This window comes from Psammomys obesus, unplaced genomic scaffold (assembly GCF_907164565.1).
Source record: "Psammomys obesus unplaced genomic scaffold, mPsaObe1.curated_primary_1811, whole genome shotgun sequence".
Taxonomy (NCBI): domain Eukaryota; kingdom Metazoa; phylum Chordata; class Mammalia; order Rodentia; family Muridae; genus Psammomys; species Psammomys obesus.
Window position 1 is genome coordinate 10,202,826 of NW_026596149.1, and position 21,724 is coordinate 10,224,549.

At 44.0% G+C, this 21,724-nt stretch overlaps 1 protein-coding gene across 3 annotated transcripts in view; it reads left to right on the forward strand.

The window, feature by feature from the left end:
* Frmd4a (FERM domain containing 4A) overlaps nt 1-21,724 on the forward strand; it is a 434,715-nt gene that overhangs the window by 255,226 nt on the left and 157,765 nt on the right. For all 3 annotated transcript variants that reach the window (XM_055593785.1, XM_055593784.1, XM_055593786.1), the window contains exon 2: nt 4,810-4,875. In XM_055593785.1, the coding sequence (XP_055449760.1) occupies nt 4,810-4,875 (66 nt within the window). The remainder of the gene's footprint in view (nt 1-4,809; nt 4,876-21,724) is intronic.

The window sequence follows — 21,724 nt, forward strand, 5'->3', positions numbered from 1 at the left end:
CATGTACTAATTCTTATTTTATGGAATTCTCACCACCAGTCATTAATAGTTCTCATTTTACTGTCTCATCAACCGATCGTCTCAAAAATGCGAATGAGTCACACCTTCATGACTTTCTTTGTTTTTTGTGGAGAGACATTAGGCAAGCAGAATGCAGTAACTAGGTAAACACGATTTGCAGGCCTGCAAATGTATCCTGAACAGCTGGCTTCTTCCTGCCCATTCTCTTCCTCTGCTCCAGACCCCATCATTCTTTCAGCATAAACTAAACTCAGGAAACTGAGAAATTATAATAGCATATATTAGTTGGCTTTGCCTTTTCAAGAGCAAGAGAAGGCATAGCCCAGGCTGGCGTCAAACTTGCTATGTAGCCGAGGATGACCATAACATTGGATCCATCTGCCTCTACTTCCCAAGTAATGGTGTTATAGGTAGAACACCCTGCCATGCCCAGATTTATGTATACTTGAATACATGAGGCACTGTATTAACTGAGCTAAGTCCCAGGCTCCTGACTGACTGTTGGGGTGTTTTGTTGTTGTCTTGTTTTATTTTTTTGTTTTGTTTAAGCCACAGGCTTTTCCCTCTAAGTTCAGGATTTGTTGCTTTCACCGGGTAGTTACCATTCACACAAGTATGTCACCCATCTCTAAAATGGTAGAAACCATGAAACTGGCACAATTTCTTCAGAGTTCTTCTGTACCTGCACATCCTATGGCATATGACTCAGTAGTTGAAAGACCGGAAAGGGGGAAAGAGGGGATTCAAAGAGTGGCTAAAACACAGAGGAGGGATGGTAGGATGGCTCAGCAGGTAAAGGCACCTGCCTCCAAGCCTGTCAACCTAAAGTGAAGTAAAAGGAAATGGGGTCTGCAGAGGACAAGGTGCTAAGAAGCACATGAAAATTGGTCAACTTGGTTTTGTATTAGGAGATAATATTCGTGATAAGAAAAGGCTTGTTAAACCTTGGTTCTGTTGTCCTCTATATCACTGTGTGGTATGGACAGGAGAGTTTGTTGTCCTCTATATCACTGTATGGGTATGGGCAGGACCATCTGTGACCATCTCAAGTACAAACCCTAATCAAAAGAAGTAAATTTATTCCATGAGCTGGGGATCCTGATCTTCTCCCTAGAAAGTATCTTGAAATCACCACTAAAGGGGTTATTGTTGATGGTAAGTGATTTGAGTTGTTTGCTTGTTTTTTCAGTCATGTCTCAGAGTCGACTCCAGTGCCATGTTTGAATAATAATCCTACCCAGCATCACCATGACACCAGGCTGTTGTAGGATTGCTTTCACACATGGGCTTTACTCCCCAACTCCTTCAACATTGTGCCTTCTATGAGTCACTCTGGTCAGCCATTTTTTTTTTTATCTACAGAAAGAGAAGGTGTCCCAACCTCCAGTCTTGTATACTGTGGCCAATAAGGCAACTCTAATCGTGATTTGTAAATTACACGTGTGTTGTACTTGTGCATACGTGTTTGTGTGAAGGGGTAGGGCTGTCCATCTTGTGGGGTGAGGGTGGTGTGAAGGCCAGAGGACAACTCAGGTGTCTTTCCTCAGTGTCTACCTTAAAAAAAAAAAAAGACAGGGTCTTTCACTGGCCTGGAACTTGCCAAGTAGGTGGCGCAAGCCTCAGGGATCCTCCCATTTACCAACTGATGCGCAATGCCCAGATTTTTTTCTGTTGGCTAATTTTGTTGTTTGGTAACTTCAGACATGCCTATAACAAAGTCTGATTGCTTTTCACCCCTTTATCTCCCTCCCATCCCTTTCATCCCACCCACTATCCCTACTAGTCCCCTTCTCAGACTGATGACAGTGGGTTTTGTTTTGTGACCCACTTAATCAGGGCCATCAGTGTGACCACTGCATGAGGACTATTCACCAGATCCTGGTAGGGTCATTGGTTGGGCTTTTTTAATGGCATCTTTTCTGTTTTTCTGGGAATGGAGCTCTGTCCCATGTATTTGCAAGGCAAGTACTTTACCAACTGAGCCATCTCCCCAGCCCTCTAAATTATGTGGTTTTATGCTAAAAATAGGCATTATCAAACTTATTTGCTGAGCAAGAATCTTGCCAGCCCTATTCCCCAAGGCTAACCTCTAACAACACCTCCACCTTTCTGGGTTTCTTTTTGAACCATCTTTTTTAAACTGATTTTTTTCATTGATACTTTTAGGTTAACATACAAAGTATTGAGTTTCATTGCGCCATTGTTTCTGTGTGTGTGTGTGTGTGTGTGTGTGTGTGTGTTGAAGGAGTTGTTAAACAGTGCATGGTACATAGCCGGGGCACGTAGTGAGGACCCACCCATAAGCAGAAACTTGCCACCTCACAGGTCAGCGTACAGCATTGGCTCTTCTCCTGATCTCTACCCCTGTGCAAGATGGTTTCATTGGCAATTTTATGATACACAGGTCATTTCATATCTGCCTATATCACCTTTCCTTGTTCATGAGTCCAGTCTTCATCAGTCCCTGTGTATCTTAAGAGCAAAGTTGGACACCCCACTTTCAAAATAACAATTCTTCGGGTATGTTTAAAAACGATGGAGGACTTGGCAGGCTGATGTTACTATAGAATGTTTAGGCAGCAGAGTAATTTATGATTAAGAACCAGAGCCAGCTAAAATCCACACTCAGCCTTGCTCTCCAAAGGATTTCCTTTGAGGGCGATTGTCAGGGCTCCAATTGTGCCTGTGCAGCTGAAAATGGGGGGAGGGAGGGGAGCAGTCTTATTCTACAATTGTGAGGACTGAAGAGAAATTTCAGCATGTCAGGCAAGCCAAACAATGCTACAGATGTCTGCTCGTTCTTTGTATACACCCACAAGGGTGAGCTGTTTTGCACTGGCAGTGAAAACCGGGCACTCCAATCTTCCTTGAGAAGGAAACAACCAACAGGTGCCCCTTTGAGGCACAGACCGCAGCCATGCTATCAAAGGAGAGTGTGCCCTCCAAAGCATGATGATTCACGGGCTTTCTGTTCCGACTCTTCCCTGTGCCAACATTTGTGGGGCTATTTTGCTTTCTGCAAGGGACGCATGGGGCACACTTGTGATAAATCTCAGTACGTAGTTACTCAACATACTGTATAGATAAAGTGATGTTACTTACTTTCAGTGAGAAATTTTTTTCCGATGAAGATGAAAGCAAGATCTGAGGGGTAAACTTATCCAATATAATTAGTTAGTTCCATGACAGCCAGCGCTACATAGCATAGGATGGCCTTAGACTCCTGATTTTCTTCCCTCTGCGTCTCAGCTGCTGGGATCACAGGCATAGATCGCCTTCTCAAGCAAGTGATGAAAAGTTTTTCGGCTTGTTTGTTTTGTTTTTTTGTTGGTTTAAAAAAACTTCAAAACAGCATGCAAGGTGGTTGTACCGCGTTCTTTCCGAGGACTCACACTTCCTCAGTGTTGCTACCGAGAGCTGAATGGCTGTAGTTCTAAAATTATACCCAAAGCACCTATGTCATGGCTATTAAATGCCCGGTTATTATTGGAAGTTAACATTTCTGGTGTGGCTTTTTTATATGAAAGAATCATTTCTACATGTTGGCGTAGAAGTGTAGATTTCAATCTAATTTAAAATTGTTAATGACTTTCATTGAATAGTGGAGTGATTGAAATAAGTTGGGGTTTTTTTTGTTTTTGTTTTCGTTTTTGTTTTTTTTTTTTTATAACATCAGTCTGGTAGGATAGCTCTCATGATCAAGGCTAATGGAGTCTCTTAAGTCTCAAAGGTCAGATGAGGACTTCTCACAAAGCCAAGTGTTGTAATGATGCCTCCCCACCATAAATTATTTCCATTACTACTTCACAACTGTAATTTTGTTACTGGTATGAATTGTAATGTAATATCTGATATGCAGGGTGTCTGATATGTTACCCCTGTGAAAAGGTCATTTGACCCTCCAAAGGGGTCATAACCCACAGGTTGAGAACCATTGCCTTAAACGTATGTAAGCTACTGAGCTGAAAAGGACTTACAGAACTTTGACCTCAACTGTTGTATTGGATCCAGCTCATAAAGACCAACAGCCATTTTATTTTCAGAATTTTGGGATAGTGTGTAAAATCAAGCCATTGCCAAAATTAAATTTTGATGATTTAATTTATTAAACTTAAAATTAAAATTAAACTTATAATTAGTTATATTAAAAAATAAAGGTAATAGTAAAAGTCTATGGATCCTAACTCTTACCATACCTTTGTATGTATCTGTAGGTGTGGCTGTGCTTGTGTTTATACAAGTGTGTGAAAATACAGTCTACATGTATGCACCCATGTGGAGGCCAGAGGTCAACCCCAGGTTATACTCCTTAGCATCCACCTGTTTTTTGAGACAGGGTCTCTCTGGCCCAGGGCTAGCAGTTAGGCTAAGCCTCATTTTTGAAAGTCACAAGAGAGACAATGAAGAGAAGCTTTGCCTTTTGTTCATGGTGACAGATGCTGAAGAGTGAGTAGAGGTTGAATGGCATCATCCAGCAGTATGTTAGAGATGCACATGCTGATTTATATTACGTCTGCTCCACGGACTATAAACATCTGAGGACACGGAGTCTGTCTTGTGTGCCTCTGTCTAATAAGCTCCATCATAGCAGCGGGTACACAGAAAGGGCTTCAAAAATGTCTTCTGAAATGACCGATAGTCCGGCCACTCTTCTTGCCATTATATGGCCAACTCCTAGTGGGGGAAGCCTCGTGCAAGGCATGGCGCCTAGTGGAGTTCATCCCGCAGACCTTCAAGAACTTTATCCAGCTACTAGGTTTCTCAGCAGTTCTTTGTTTTCTCCCGTAGATGACGGAGGGCCGTCGATGCCAAGTACATCTTCTTGATGACAGGAAGCTGGAGCTCCTAGTACAGGTAGGTGCCTCCGGGGAGACTTTCCTAGTTTCCTCTGTGACTAATGAATGTGCCGCAGAGGTGAATTCGATGGTGGAAGGGGGTTGTCTCTTGTGCTTCTATGGATGTCTAGTAAAACCTGTGTGACGATGGCTGAGACACAGCAAGGTGTTTTGTGTGTATGCTATTTTTGTCCATTCTATTTCTATGTACAACAATGCCTCTGGTTTTCAAGGCCAGATGTATATATAACCTATTGTTACAAACATGTAGGAAAGGAATTTCCGTAGCTACCATTAGCTATTCTTTCTGCTTGGAAGGAGTTAACAGCATTGTAACCTAAATAACTCCTGTGTCACTAAGACTGATGCAATCTCCCTCAGAAGGGAGAGAGTTCCCTGTTTTCAAATTAAGCTTTCATAGTGTGTGAAGAAAGAAAAGGCACCTCTGTTCTCTGTCTGTCCCCTGAGGCTACCAGACCCCTCTTCACCCCATGGCCTGGGTTGCTGTCACCATCAATGGCAAACATTTGGAGAAACTGAGATGGGAAAATCACTGTATTTCTCCCCAAACTGAGAGCACATTAAAAAAAGAAGAAAAAATCCTCACTCCCCCCCCCCCAAAAAAAAAAACCAAACAGTCACAGAAGGAGTAAGAATTCTGGGCCCTAGATGCCTTCACATGGCTCTTGAAGGGGCCATCGCTTGACCCAGAGCATAAAAGATGATGGAGATGATGATTCCAAACCTGGCTTAAGGAACTTTGAGATCTGGTTCAGTTCCAACCGTTTATGACTCTATTGGTTTGACATTGCCTGATGTTGCTCTCAGGATGGCCTCCTTTTCCATCGCACACATACACACTCGCTCACACATGCACTCACAGATGCACGTGTGTGCTGGGATTACGGCGAGCACGTCTGTCAACTGCATGACATCTTGCCCTGAAGATGTTTCAGTTCATCGTAGGGACGGAATGCTGCCTACGTGGTTAATCTCAGGGCACACAAGACATTGCGAATTGTTCATCTGCAGATTTCTTCTCTCTGGCCTCCGACTTGCTGTGTGGACTTGAAAAATGATCCAATTACAAACTTTAAGCGTTAATGCTTTCAACAGGATTCCAATAACAAAGCCATTATAAATGTGTTATAGAAAATGGAGAAAGACTCATAACTGCATCACACACGCAGTAGTATTACTCTTACGCTGGTAGGATTCTTTCCAGGATTTTCTTACTAATACATGTTGTATAGTCGCAATTGTAATATGTGCATAGCATGCACTTTATTTTCCCACATATCCATGTCCTTCCTAGCATTTCCCATGCCGCAGTAAATTGTTATCTTTGTTAAGAGCTGAATAAATTCCAGAAACAAATATATCATTGTTATCTAATCATTCACCCATTTAGGTGCATTTAAGATGGCTGGTTTTCTGCTTTACAATTTTTCCACAATTTCAAATAAGTGCTGCGATTACCATATCGTCATCGTGTGTAGCCTGCCCATACTTTAGATTATGTCCTTATTAGGCTAGATTCCATGGCCCACCGCCTATGATTTGATTTGGACGAGTGAGACAATATAGGGAAAATGTATATTGGACAGGATTGTTTTCAAGTAGAGGAGCCTTCCACTTGCTGACACGTGGCGCTTTAAGTTGTTAAGAACCTGTGGAGGAGTTTATAGAGAAGTGTCCTGTACAGTGTGTTTCACGTGCTTTTCTGAAATCCAAGCTTGGGAGCTTAGAAGCCACCTTCTGGAACAGGAAACGAGACCACAAACAGAGCTTGGTTACTGCTGGCTAGCAAGCTGCTCTTGAGAGTATGAATGGACACAGCTGAGATGACGTGTCCAAGAAGAATTTAAATACTGACACGTAGTTTGAGAACGATTATCTTGAACCTTATAAAACCAAAAAAGAATTACGCTGGGCAACCAGGAGAAGCTAATCTTGAACCCTATAAATTCAAAAAAGTCTTATGTTAGGCAATCAGGAGAAACTCACACTCTTCCCACCCTTTGGGGAAAATGCTTTCCCATTTAGCTGTTCTTCCTAGAACTCCAGCCTTCCTGCATCTTGTCCCCTGAGCATGGCTATCTTCAGTGTACAAACAGTCCACAGCATGGAAGGACGTTGCCATCCTTACCCCGGTGGCATTCACTATCCCTCCTTCTACTCCTCAGGAGCCTGCGCTTTGCTGCCCCTGACCCCAGCTTCTCTCTTACACACGTCAGACCTCATCAGCATTGCTTATGTTGTGACCACTGCACGTAACTAGTGCCCAGTCTGATGCCTGGCATGCAGTGTCACTAAATACTTACTGTTGACTGAAAGACTGCATGATCCTAAGGCCTCTTCATATTGCTTCCTTGGAGGACTTCTTGTCATAGTACCAACCGCTTAGCAGAGAATATGTTTTGATACACGCGTGTACATATGTATTATGTGCACACACATGTATAAAAAGATTCCGAACTTCGTGGCAGAGTGGGCCTCAGTATAATTGGGAGGAACAAGGTTAAAGGTATTGGACAAAAGCCAAGTTTGATATTTGTATTTTTCTTCCTTCTCACAAAGTTCGGCTGTTCAGCACTGGGGGAAGGAACCTTTTCCAGAGGCAGTCCTGCTCTGCAACTCATGTGGACCAACCTCTAGTGGCACAGACATTTTAGCCTTGTATGCTTCTCTTATTAATTCATTCATTAATTAAATTTATTTATTAAAATTATTTAGCTTACAAAATAATGGGTGTCCTCGTGACAATTTCATGTCTATTCATTGTACTCGGTTTATATTTGTCCCCGGCTGCCCTCTCCTACCCCTCACCCTGGTCTCCTTGTTCCTCCCAAGCTTTCCACCCTGAGCGCACACACACACACACACACATCCTTAAATCTACATCTCACACAGGAAATGAAGTGTGCAAGTTTTCCTTGCCTGTCTCTACTGTTCTCTTTCCCTCCCACTTTGGTCTGCTTCCTCCCCCATCCCATAGTCTCCATTCTACTTTCTTGCCATGCATATCCAACTCTAGAGTGTACACATGAGAGAAAATGTGCTGTTTGTCTTTCTGGCAAATAAAGCTTATCTCACAGGCTGGAGAGATGGCTCAGCGGTTAAGAACACTGTCTGTTCTTCCAGAGGTCCTGAGTTCAATTCCCAGCAACCACATGGTGGCTCACAATCACTTGTACTGGCATCTGATGCTCTCTTCTGGCAAGCAGGTGTACATGCAGGTAGAGCACTCGTATACATACTATAAATCTTTAAAAAAAAAAAAAAAGAAACTTATTTCACTTAACATGATGAGCTCCAGTACCACCTTTCCCACAAAGGGTATAATTTCATTCATTTTTTTTATGGCTGACTAAAATCACACTTTACGTTTCCTTATTTCACGTTTTCCTTATCCATTCATCTGTTGGTAGGTATCTAATGAGGCTCTGAATCCTGGCTGTTGTGAGCGGTGCTGAAATAAACATCAATGTGCAGGTTCCTCTGTGGCATATTGGTTCAAACTCCCTTGTCATAGCCTTGGTTTTCATACTTTATGTTCATAGAGTAAGAAATTTAGTCACTAAAATATAGAAATATTGAAAAGGTTTTCATAGTTTTTGCTAAGTATAAATTTGGGATATTTGTCATAATCGTTGGACTAAGAAACACATTTTAGGACATTTTTGGCCTGGAGTCACAGAGCTGGGAAAGGAAAGAAAAAGGCATTCCAGCCCTTGTTTACCTGGCCACGTGTATAAGAGTAGAAGTCAGGCTTGGAGAAAGCGTTTGTCTCCCACAGAGAAGCAACAGGTTGACACAAGATGACCAACAAAGAGACATTCATCCAAAGTGGCAGAAGTGCCCCTGTGGTCATCAGCTATGGCAAGGATTTCAGGAGTTGCCCAGGCTTCACCTCAGACCGCCAGAAGGGTGAAAACCTGTTGTAGCGTAAACAATCTGAAGTAAGCTGAACTGACTTCAACTGCTCACCCTCTCTAGCCAGCTATCACCTCAGAGTTCTGGGAACCAGACAGCCACATAAATAATTTTTTGAAGTCATGAAAACTTATTCACTGTTAGCATAATATTTCCAGAAAAAAAAAAAAATGTGGCCGCAGTTGTCACCGGACACTTAACCTGTAGAGCAGCTCGGTTTCACTGAGGGAATCTGGGTTTTCAAATTCTGATGGCCCTAGTAACGGAAAGCTGACCCCTACTGGGGAGAACAGAAAGTCAACAGAGGACTTGTTTGCAGTTTATCCTAAATGTATGGGCAGCTTTTTGGCACCCGCGTAGCTCCTCATCTTCTTAGTGCCTCGCGGGTGGACAGAGGCAGCACTCTTGACACCCTCCCATCTGTAGCGTCTTGCTCTGTCATCCAAAACTTCCCAACAATGACATATTTCTAAAAAGTAAGACAAACCGAAAGCCCTGCATCAGAGCGAGAGGCCACCCTCATCTGTGCCTCTGAATCAGTGTCTTCTTGAAGCTTCAGCATCCAGAGCTGGGGCATCATGCATGTTAGTGTTCAGCTTGGCTTCTCAAGTCCTGTCTTCCTGCTGTTGCTCTTTTAAAATTCCTTTCTTTTCTTTTTTTTTTTTCTTCTGATTGGAATGCCTATTTGCAGAAGCATTTTGAAAGAATAAAAAGGGGAGGGTGTGTTGCTGGAGATAGTGATGCTTGCCTGTAATCTCTGCATTCAGAAGGAAGCCGTAAGAGTATTGATGTAGGCTTGAGGCAAGCCTAGCTTACAGGGCTTCTTAGCCAGATCCTAATGCAAAACAAAACATAGGAAGTGTGTTCAGTGCTGGTGAGAAGAACTTAAGGAAGCCGTAGATTAATTTCCATGCACTGTAAGCCTATTGATGAGGCCCTGGAAGCTGATCCCAGGGAAGGTTCTGGACATTTCCTCCTGGGTGTCTTAAAAATAGACTTCATTTTCAGTAGAACTGAATGGAAGTGTGGCTCTTCTGAGCAGGGTTCCCTGCAGGCTTAGGAACCTGGACCACATCCCACTTGAGAGGAAGACACGCTAGCTCAGGAGAACAGACATTCGCCTTCTCAGCCTGGACTGCCTCATTTCTCTGCTTTTCCCATCACCTTTCATGAGTGGATACTTTGCTCTGCCAACTTTCTCACCTCATATAATAAAGCTTTCCGCACTGAAGCTCTATCTGCCTTGCACAGATGGCCACGCTACCCATGACTGCTGCCATGTTTAGGAAGCTTCAGTGTGAAGGGAGGTGGCATGTCTGTCCCCTCTAACCCAGTCTCTTGGTGGCAGAAAATTTCAAACTGCCCATCTCTTGTCAAATAGAGGAACAAAGACTAGCCAGTCTTCTGAGAAGTGGGGGAGGCTCTAAGGAGTGGGTGTTTCCCAGTAGGAAGAACTACATGGTGCTGCTGTTACTTGATGCCTCTAATCTTGAAAATGTCTCTGCGGTGGAAATTTCTGGGGTCTTCACGCTTGGAGGGCAAGCACACTACTGACCGGCCTATCTCTGCAGCCATTTCCTGTCCTTTGAACCAAGTTTCTAATCCAGGCATGCCCAACCTTTTTACATCACAATTATATGCTGTTGTCTACAATGTTCACCTCTGAGAACCTCAAGCAGGGACGCAGAAAAAGAAACGCCATAAACGACTCATGTCGTCTCACAGCCATCCTGAGATGCATTTGGTAGCAATGGGCTAAGGGTTTTCATGCCATGGGCTGTCTGGCGTAGAGATCATTAGAGGAAAGGAGTTGACTGTTGCCAGCCATGCTTTTCTCCGACAGAGGCACGAGTATGTATTAGTCTTAAGGGTTAAGGAAGTTAATTTGGACTTTGAATAAAGTAGTACTTGGAGAAAAAATTGATACACTGCCTACTGTGGCCTAGAAAAACAGATGTATAACTAATTTTATTTAAAAAACTGGACTCTAATAGTGCCACATAGAATAAATGAACAGACTTTGTTCATACCTGCCTGCATGCTCACCCTCACCGCCCCTCCCCAGCCATTTCATGGTTAACATTCTCTAAAAAAAAAAAAAAAAGAGAAAGAAAGAAAGGAAGGAAGGAAGGAAGGAAGGAAGGAAGGAAGGAAGAAATGAAGAAAGAAAGAAAGAAAGAAAGAAAGAAAGAAAGAAAGAAAGAAAGAAAGAAAGAAAGAAAGAAAGAAAGAAAGAAAGAAAAAGAAAAAAAGAAAGAAAGAGAAAAAAGAAAAGTAAAAGGATTGGTTTCTCTCAAGCAAACCAGGAATTCCCCAAAGCGCATGTTGCCAAAAGAAAAAGGGAGGGGCAAGTTGATTCCATGTCTTCTTAACTGAACAGGGTAGGCAGGTGGTGTCTTCCGATTGGCTGGCTAGCCCATCTGCTGAAGCCTGGCCCATATCTGCCATCTGCTTCCTTCTGTGCTCCATTCATCAGGAGTCCCTACCTCAGCCAAGGGCTAAAGATGCATGCAGAGGCTAGGAGTAGACAAAGGGACTCAGCATCATAAACCTTCTGTCCTGGGCCTCTCAGGCCACCTCATCAAGAAGAGCCAGAGGGGTGCTGGACAGCACCGTGGTGAGCTGACCTCTGCCTTCAGTGCAATTGCCAGCATCATTTATTAATCTCTGTTCTGTGAAACAGGCACACTACCAAATGAGCAAAACAGATGTCTCTCCAGCCCCCGGGGGTGGCCAAAAATATTTAACATCTTAAAGGCACATGGTAAAGCAAACAAATGTGACGATAGGATATAGACAGATGACATGATGGTAATTCCATATGTCATCAAAAGTTCATTTAACGGCACGGAGGAATAAGAAACAGTCCATGTCGCATGCACACATGGATGAATAGTGTCCCCTTTGGAGAGGAACAAGAAGATGCCAAACCTTCTCCTCTCTGGTAAGGGCATATAAAAAAAAAATCAGGTTGCAGAGAGTAGTGAGCATCTTTTTCTGTGCTGGATGAAAACAAAGGCAGAAGCCCAGTCTCCCTGGGGCCTGTGAGAGAGGGCGGAGTAGCAGGACACACCAGATTGATGCTACCATCTGGGAACTCCCTCACACATATATGGCTCTAGAGCCAGACAGCTCAGCCAAGCACAAGGAAGGGCAAGGGTAGAAAGCAAGCTATTTCAGCGTCTCTAGCCCCAGGGATGACTGGTCCAGGACGCTGGTTGCCTAGCAACACCACTATAGAGCTCCCATTCCTCCATGCCCTCCTGTTCTCCCTCCTACTGCTGCTTTGTGTCCCATCTCTCCTTTGAAGCCAATGCTATCTTGATTTAGAAATCTAGACAACGAAAATCACCAATACTTGGCTCAAATCAGAACTGAAGGGAGAATGAGCAAAGTAGGAGGAGGCAGTAAGCTCCCTCTCTTGGAAGCTCTCTGACTTCGCTTTCTGTCAGTTTATGTTGGCTTTGGTTCTTACCGCTGCATCCTTTACAGAATGATTTCCATAGGTCCTCTCGGGTAGTGCTGCAAGAGAACACATAAGGACCCTCACAAGAGGCCTGAGAACTATTTGTTCCTTGCTAAGGAGGAATGAGGAAGGATGAGATGAACGAAACAAGCTAAGCCTACAGCCCCATAACACTGCTCAGCGGAATGTGAATAATCTTGCTGACAGAGGAAAGGAAACACACACACACACACACACACACACACACATGCACACACGCATGCCTGTGCACACCTTTAAGGAAGGTTTGGAAGTGGAGAGGAGAGGCTGGTCTTTGTGCAGAAGATGAGTAACAAGAAGGAATCCAGAGGTTAACACAGCCAGGGGTGGTGCTGGTTGCGTCTGGAACTCTCATGCTGATTGTGGCACATCACCCATTTAGACACTAGTTTACTAGGTCAGTGTCTGTTCTTCATACACCAGGATGCTCTGATGCTCCCGCTGCCCTTCCCTTTTGTCCAAAAATCCATATCTAGAACTGATAAATGATTGTTTAGATGTCACTCTGTCTTAGTTACTGCTCTGTTGCTGTGAAAAGACACCATGATCAAGGCAATAAGGTAAAGCATTTAACTGAGACCTTATTTATAGGTTTTTAAGGGTTAGTACATGATCACCATGACAGGAAGCAGACAAGCATGGCACTGGAACAGCAGCTGAGGGCCTTACATCCTGATCCACAGACAGCAGACACACAGAGAGACTTGGCCTGGTGTGGGCTTTTGAAACCTTCTGAAGCCCATCCCGTGTATGTATGTACTCTACCCTAGTACCGAGAGCCCTCCTCATCAAGGTAGCATCTTCTTGCATCTGCTCTGAGAACGAGCTCCGGAGTCTCCAATCAACCAAGGGCCTGCATTCATGGTTCATTTACTCCTTACCACCCTCATCCCTACGTCTGATCAGCTTTCCCCCTCTGCTTGGCAGGGGGTATCCCAGCGTGGACACAGAGTTCCCTACAGTCTGCTTAGAGTCCTGAAGCAGGGCTTCCCTCCTCACCATGTGTCTGGCCACCCCCAGTGTGTCTTATGCAACAGCACCCGGGTTTTTTTTGTTTTGTTTTGTTTTTCTGGAAATACTACTCTATGATCTACTATTCCTCAAAAGCTACTCAATAGCTTATCTTATCTGAATTTTCTCTTTTAGTTCTCAAGTCTTGCTACTCTGTTAGCAAGAAACAGACTAATCAAACAGGTGAAAAAGGGGATTGCCCTGTGGCGTAACAGTTGCTGCCTGAGATTTCTAATTGCAATGATTGGCTCTATGATTATGAATAAAGTCAACATGTGACTTTTCTATAGTCTTAGGCCAGTGGTTCTGAAATTTCTTCTAGCTGCAAATTTCTTTGTCTAATCTTCTTTAAATAGAGGAGGTTTAACCCACAAACTTGTCCCTTGTCTCTAATAGAGTCTTAACAAGCACTAACCCATGAGTTAGAAATTATCATATTTAAATACAAGATGATAAAAAAAATTCAAATATTCTTTATGCAACTATATGCATTCATACATAGTTCAATGCAAATTAATTTCAGCTGAATAAGCCATCTCTCAAATGTTTTAGGAAATTGTATGCCATTGACTTATCATTACATTAGCTAATTTAATTAGCTAACACTTATTTTTGTACCTGAGTCTATTCGAAGAGCTCATGACATGCTGGACCATCCAATCAGCCCCATCACTCTACAGCACTGATGATCATTAGTGCTCCCATTCATCGGATACGAAAATTAGGGCACAGAGACCCCGTGTAACTTAACTTGAGTTTCACAGCTGGTAAATAGCAGAGAGACAGTTCAAGGCCATGCCCTCTGCCTCCAGAGTGAGAAACAGCCTCCAGAATGCTGAGACCATGTCCCTTTAAACCTGAGCGTGGCACTTTGTAACTCTATGACATTGACCAGTTGGATAGCCTCTTTGAGCTTCACTATCTTCCTCTTTAAAAGGAATATTAGCTTCCAACTTCTTTAATCTTATCAGTAAATCAATGCAAATTTGTGTCTCATATACTTCGATTACGAAGAAATGACTGTGCCATGCTCAGAAGAGCCTCAGGCACTTGGCAGGCATCTCTCAACTGGAACCCAAAAAGCTTAGATTTGACCACTTGGTAGCTATGGAAACCTGGGCAATCCTTTGCCTTTGCTGCCTCATCTGTTAAATGGGGATGTTAGCTTGGTTGGGGGTGTATATAGAACACTATGAAATGTTATTATCATTTGTATGAATGTTATTTCTAATTGTTTTGTCTTCCATGTGATTATGTGCAAGACTTCCTGCAGTATTTGTAGTGTTCGGCTAGGGCATCTGGACAAGTGATAGGCTGACAGTCAGTCCATCGGGACACACTTGCACTACGTGACCGTGTTACTGCCTGATCCTTCCACAGGTGCCAGCCACCACTGCTCATCTCGCCGGGGTCACCCATAACTCACATGACCAGGTCATGCTATGGTGAGGGAAATTGATGTGCATGTATTTTATTTGTTCAGACTCTAGATAGCCATCTGCCGGGCCGGATTAGGTCCTCTGCTTCAGCGATGTCAGACCTGATCACTCGTTGTCTTTGAGGATAAAGTGGGGGGGAAGGAGCTTGATTGCTGCCGTGACAATAGTTCATCAATGGCCCATCCTTAGTGCTTGGTGTCAAATGATGGCGAAGCACAGTCTACATGGCTGGATCATATTGGCTATGACCTGTGGGAAAGTTAAAAATAGAAAGCACGTTCTCTCCAGTGTAAGCAAAGCTGTGATTGGCTTGCTCAGCCTATGACTCATAGACTCAGGTTGCCAGAAGTTCAAGTTTGAGTATTAACTGCTATTTCCCAGAAGGCCTGTGTACCTTTCGTAGAGGTTGCAGTCCCCTGACCCACATTTTATAGTGCACAGTGGGACTCGTGTCTTGGGACATCCAAATGCATTCTGCCTCACTGCAAGGCTCAGAATCCTATGTGACTAAGAAGGCTGCGGGAATTGCAGCAGCTTCCCAGGATTCCCTGGAGAACCCCTTTCCCCAAAAGAGTGCTTTGGGGCCAGTGCACACTGATTAAGGATTTTTTTTTTCCTTTTAGGGAAGGCATTTTTAAAATTCCACGTGGAGTTCTTTGAGCGTGGTAATAGACCAGTATAGTGATCATTCAGTTTTAAATTGTTGATGGATTGTAAGATTTATTGCTACAATAAACTGGGCCATATGTTGGCTTTATCAAAAATCCTGTGCAAGCATTCCTCCACTCTGACCTTCCGTATGCTCATAACAGCGTCAGTGGTTTGTAAAATGACAAAAATAGCATCAATAGACTAATATCTCCCTATTTCCTGCTAGAGTCATTTAGAACTACAGTAATCCTCCAGAATGCCTGGGAACCTCATTCCATTGCACCATATGTGAGTTGTAGAGAGACAGAAGCATGGGGAAATCATCGCTCTTCACTCTCCTCTGGAGATTAATCAACTGGCTCATAAACTAATAAATATCTTGGTATTGAAATACCTTCAGTGTTGTTGGGTCTATCAAACACACTCATGTAGACACTTATTCATGGCACACATATACACATGCACCCACATACACGTGCTTATAGCCACACGAACACATTGACGCTATCACAACACTGACGTGAGCACACAAGTACGTCTTCATCATAGCATGCAAATATATTGTACAGGTATTCATATATATACATACTCATATAAAGTACACCAATCTAAGAGAGCAAAGACTTCCTATATGCTCTTCGTTGACCATCACTTCTCTCACCAAACTATACTCTTTGCTTAAAACTTTTATTTGTATTTTAGTTGTATACATAACTATATATGTATGACTGTGTATAGGTATGTGCATATGGCTGTGAGCTGCCTGACATTGGATGCTGATAACCAAACCAAACTCAGGTCCTCTAAAGGAGCAACAAGTGTTCTCAGCCACTGAGTCATCTCTCCAGACCCCACACTATACCCCTGAATAAGAGAAAAATGGTTGTCCTCCTACAGTATGACTTTTGGCTCAGGAGTACCGGGCCACACTGATCCTCGGTAGCTTATGTCTTTGCCAACAGGAATGAAGATACTGTCACAAGGCAGCCATACCCAGCTATCCACATGCCACCTCCTCATGCAACTGTAGGAAGAGGATTCTCTTATTAAGAGAGAAGCTTCCCAGATGGTCCCCAAGCCTGTTCCATCTTCCCACCCAAACCACAGTGACTCGTATCCCTGTGTGTTAGCTGGTCACCCACAGAGGAGCGAGTGAATGCGGTTGTTTGAAATCAGCAGTTGTCAATGTGTGTTTCTAGAGAAAAAACACTAGCATTGCTCAGTCAGCCTGGGAGAAGGCTCAAGCTATCTGGAACCTGTCCCTGAAGGCCCAGAGTATAAGGATTAAAGGTGTACTTGGCCTGTAAGAGTCCCAAGGAGCTGGGCATGGTGCCACACACCTTCAATCCCAGCACTTGGGAAGCAGGCGGATCTCTGTGAGTTGGAGGCCACCCTGGTCTACAGAGCAAGTTCCAGGACAGCCAGGACTACACAGAGAAACCCTGTCTCAAAAACCTATTACTTACTTGCTTACTTATTAATTAATTAACTAATTAATTAAAAACAAACAAACAAAAGAGTCTCAAGAAGCTACAGGCTTTCTGCCTTTCTGGACCTTGCGTGCACGACTTACAGATAGAGGCAGTCCAAATTCTTTTAATTCAAAAGTCTGTGACTTTAGTCCAAAAGTCATTTTTTTTTTCATTGAGAGTATGTGTTTATTCTATAAGACTGTGACTTTAGTCACAGACTTTTGGATTAAAAGAAGTTGAAGTTGTAAAGATAGATGGTTGGCAAATCCTCTGGCAGCAAGCTGCATCCTCGGCTTTTAAAAAAAATTGGTTTGTTTTGTTTTGTTCTTTATTCTGTTGCAGCAACTCACTGAATTACCTAGGCTGGCCTTGAACTTGAGACACTCACGGGCCTGCACCACTCTTCACACTCTCCGTGTGTGTGTGTGTGTGTGTGTGTGTGTGTGTGTGTGTGTGTGTGTGTTGAAAACAAGTGAGGCAAGCGATCTTGCATAGTTTCTTTTCTTTGCTAAATGAAGGTAGAAAACAAATACTGCCATCCACCACAACCATTTATGCAATAGAAAAAAAAACTTACACCCAAAGAACATGAAATCAGAAGAAAGGGTAGTCTTTGGAACAGCCTGCATTAACTAGTTTTCTATATATCAGTGTTATTTTTCTTGTTTCACCATAAATCCGAGAAAAAGGCGTCTAGATTTCTAATCACTGGGTTGGTCTTCTTGGTGACCAACTTCCATCACAAGTCATTTCATTAACATAACCTCAGACTCAGAAACTCTATTGGGGCTGCTGCAATGGCTCAGCCCTTGCCACTAGGCCTGATGACCTGAGTTCAATCCTACACGATGGAAAGGAAGAACAAGCTTCAACAAGCTGTCCTCTGTCCTCCACATGTGCCCCACTCATATTAATAAATGTTAATTTTAAAAATCATCCTAATACTTGGGACAGTCATGGATTGTAGTGCCAGCCTCCCAGGACTGAGAGATAGCAGCAGTTCCCTGATTGTAAAGCAACAGCTATGGCTAGAATGTAGCTCAACGATAGCATTCTTGTTTTCTGTGGTCCTAGGTTCTAGCCCCAATACCACAAAAACAAACAAAGAAAAATAACAGCTTAAGATCCAGGCATCCAGATCTCAAAGTTTGGTTTTGCTAGTGGAAACAAGATCAAAGTTAATGTTTATAGAGTCTCAGCTTCCAAGCACGGAATTTGATGTTAGTCCACATTTTAAGTGTCACTCTGTCATTCACACTTGGCTACTGCAGTAAAGTACCACAGGCTGGGTGGAGTGATTAACTGTAGAAACACATGTTTCACAGGTCTATGTTGTAGAAGTCCAAGATCAGATGTGGGTGGGGCTTAGCTCTCATGAGACCCCTCCTTGTCCCTGGTAGTGGGCTGCCTTCTCTCCATCTTCATGTGCCCTTTGCTCTGTTGCAGCATCCCTGATGTACCCTCTTCCTCATTATGGGCTTCTTCTTCCTTCCTCCTCGTTCTTCTTCCTCTTCTTTCTCCTTTTTTCTACTTTTCCCTTGTTTTTCCTCCTCCTCCTTTCTTCTTGACATTGACCCTGTTAGATGAGGACTCCACCCCGTAACCTCACTGAATTACTTTTTTAAAGGTTCTTTCAGAATCCAGTTACTTTCTAAGGCACCATGATCAGGTTGTTAACAGGGAATTTGAGGGGCTGGAGAGAGGACTCGGGGGTTAAGAGCAGTGCTGTAGGAGAGGACCCACGTTCAGTCCCCAGCACCCACATCAGGCACTCACAACCAACTGTGGTTCCAGCTCCAGGGGATCTAGCACCCTCTTCTGACCTCCTAGGCACCCGCACTCACATGCACACACTCATATGGGGACAGACACATCATTTAAAAATGGGAATATTTTTTTAAAAAAGAATGAGTTTGGAGAAGGGACAATTCAGCCAATAACCATGACCTTGAGTAAATAACCTCTTTGAGTCTTAGGATCTATTGTAATTTTTAATGTGTAAGGGAGAGAATGAACAAAAATGATGTTGAAAAGCAGCTGGGAGGCCAGGGCCTGTAGTGAAGCTACCTACCAGCATGTCCTGGCAGTGCTGCAGCCACGCCCCATTCTTTTTGTAAGGGCACAGTGGTTTGCTGTCTGGAATTAGCCATCAGTTTCTCTGTCTGGGAGTCAGTGTTTCCCAGGGATGGGCTCCTCTGTTCTGGCTCTGAGGGCTGTAGTCACAATCAGCATGTCCTCGGAGCAAGCCAAGCCTCAGCTGGGTTCAGCCCTCCTGCTCAGGCCTGAGTCATCATTCTGATTTAAGCTTGTGTCACTCCCTCTAACACCCGCCATAGCCACTGTCAGATGTGGCTAACGGCTCTCATGGCTCCCTCCTCTTCTGTGGCCACATGCAGAAAGCCTGTATGCCTGGGACTTGAAGAAACTTGAGTTAGACTGTCTGTCTTTGACCATGTAGAAATCCAGAAAACCCCATACGCCTAAGCACTCAGGCTGCTGGGAGCTCACAGAACAAAAAAGACCAGGATGCTAACTACATCCAAGGCCAAACTGACTGCACTACCACCAAAACCCAAGAACTTGACAGCTACACCAGGAGTTCCTTTTGGCAAGCACTGTGCATATGGCAGGAATCCCGCTGGCTAAGCTTTACCAGTGAAGAGGCTCATTCGAAAGCTATTTCATCACAAACAGCTTCCTAGCCTTCCATCCAGATGACTTACCAAGTGGTGACCTCCCTAAAATGCCTCCGGAAATGCTGATTCTTCCAGCCCGGCCCAGCCCTGAAGTTAGGCTAGTCATCATAAGATGCCTTTTCTTCAATGTCATGGTTATAGCCAGCATGTTAGACTATGCTAAAGGAAAACAGCCATTGTCCACATCTCCCCGGAGCTTGCAGTCTGAAGAGTGAAATGTCAGTCAAGGCAGATACAAAAGAAGAAACACTGCGAACCAAGGCGTGGAAAAGCAGAGATAAGATTATGAAATTGGCCTCCAGTCCGTGGTGTGTTATAGCTGAGTGCTTTTCTAGATGAGAATAGAAAAGTCCTGCCCTGTCTTTCACAGAGCCTCTCAGCCTGCTGTATCTCTCCATCTTTTGTCGAAATGTTCCCTGGGCAGGTTCCCATGGAAACCACCAGATTCTCAACTGTTATGATGTTGTAGGAACAGGAAACAGAAAGAAGAGCATTAGAGGTAGAGAAGAGGGCATGGAGAGCCCTCTGTGGGTCTGTAAATGGGCATGTGTGTGTTTCACGAGAGTAGGATAATTCAAATTTGAGATGGGGTCTTACCATGTCGGTTCAAAATCAATGTTCCTGCCTTACCCTCCTTAGTGCTGACCTTACAGGTTGCAAAACTGTCCTTCCCTCTCCCCTCCCCTTCCCTTTCCCTCCTCCCCTCTTCCTCCCTCTCCCTTCCCCTTTCTCTCCCCTCCCCTCCCTTCCCCGTGTGTGTGTGTGTGTGTGTGTGTGTGTGTGTTTGTACATGTGTGTGCCAAACAGCCTTAGATATCATTCCTCAGTGCTGTCCACCTTATAGTTCTGAGACAGTGTCTCTGAGTGTCCTATTATCCACCAAATAAACTAGACAAGCTGCTCAGTAAGACCAAGACCCAGAGACCCACATGTCTCTGCTGCCCCAGAACTGGGGCTATAATGATCCACCACCACCACCACCACCACTATACCACCAACAACACCTTTACCATCACCACCACCACTCCACCTCCACCACCTCCACCACCCCCTCCTCCACCACCACCACTGCTGGCTTTTCTTTCCTTATTGGGATGCAAGGTTGGCTGTCAGAGGTGAAGCACCTGGGACCTATCAGAAGAGAGAGATAAGCTGAACCTTGGGTGATGGCATTGTTCCTGTGGTTAAGAGCTAATAAGGAGTCAGGTGCAGGGTTGTATGCCCATGATCCCAGCATTTGAGGAGGCAGAGGCAGCCATATCTGTGTGAGTTTGAGGCCAGCCTGGTCTACAAAGCGAATCCATGACAGCCAAGGCTACACACAGGATAGCCTTGGCTACCCTGTCTTGAAAAACAAAAACAAAAAAAAGTTCCCATTCAGACTGATAGATTAGCCAACATACAATGGTTGAAAACTTGACCCTGTGACCCTTTGTAACTGTTACACATTGCCACCTGCTGACTTGGGATGTTGGAAAATTAGAATCAGTGTTAGTAAACAAGGTCAGGAGGCTCAGCTGGAACCCTTGACTTCTTGGAATAAACTGTGACTCAGAGCTCCGTCTATGCTGTGTCTTGTGAGCAATTTCTTTCTAGACCAGTGACGGTATTAAAGAAGGAGAGAGATGGCAGTTACTTTGTCTCAACTTACATTTGTGATTTGTGGTGGTCCTCTCAACAGTCAACCCCCACAGAAGCCTTCCCCTAACTCTGTATCCCTCCAAAAGCAAACCCACCAGAGGCGCTCTGCAAACTCACGCTGCAGAAATGAGTTCATCTTATCCTTTTTTCCCCTTCTGCAAGCTGCCATATTTAGCTATAAGACTCCACCAAGAGTCCTACAATAAAAACAAAAACAAAAATCTCTGGGTTTCTGCCTCCACAGGCTCTCTGGACCATTTAAAACCCTCCAGGATAAACCAGGAATTCCTTTGGGGGTCCACAACTTCTTAAGACCCCTAGGAAGAGGGCTTGATGTAGTGACACTCCAGGAATATATCCTACGTCAGCTCCTCAAGAACCAGCTGGGTGGCTATGAGCAGGCCTTTTTTTCCCATTCAAAAGTGATGTTTTTACCAGGTGTAATTTTAGCACTCAGGAGGTAGAGGCAGGAAGATCGCGAGTTCCAAGCCAGCCTTATCTAAATAGTAAGTCTTTG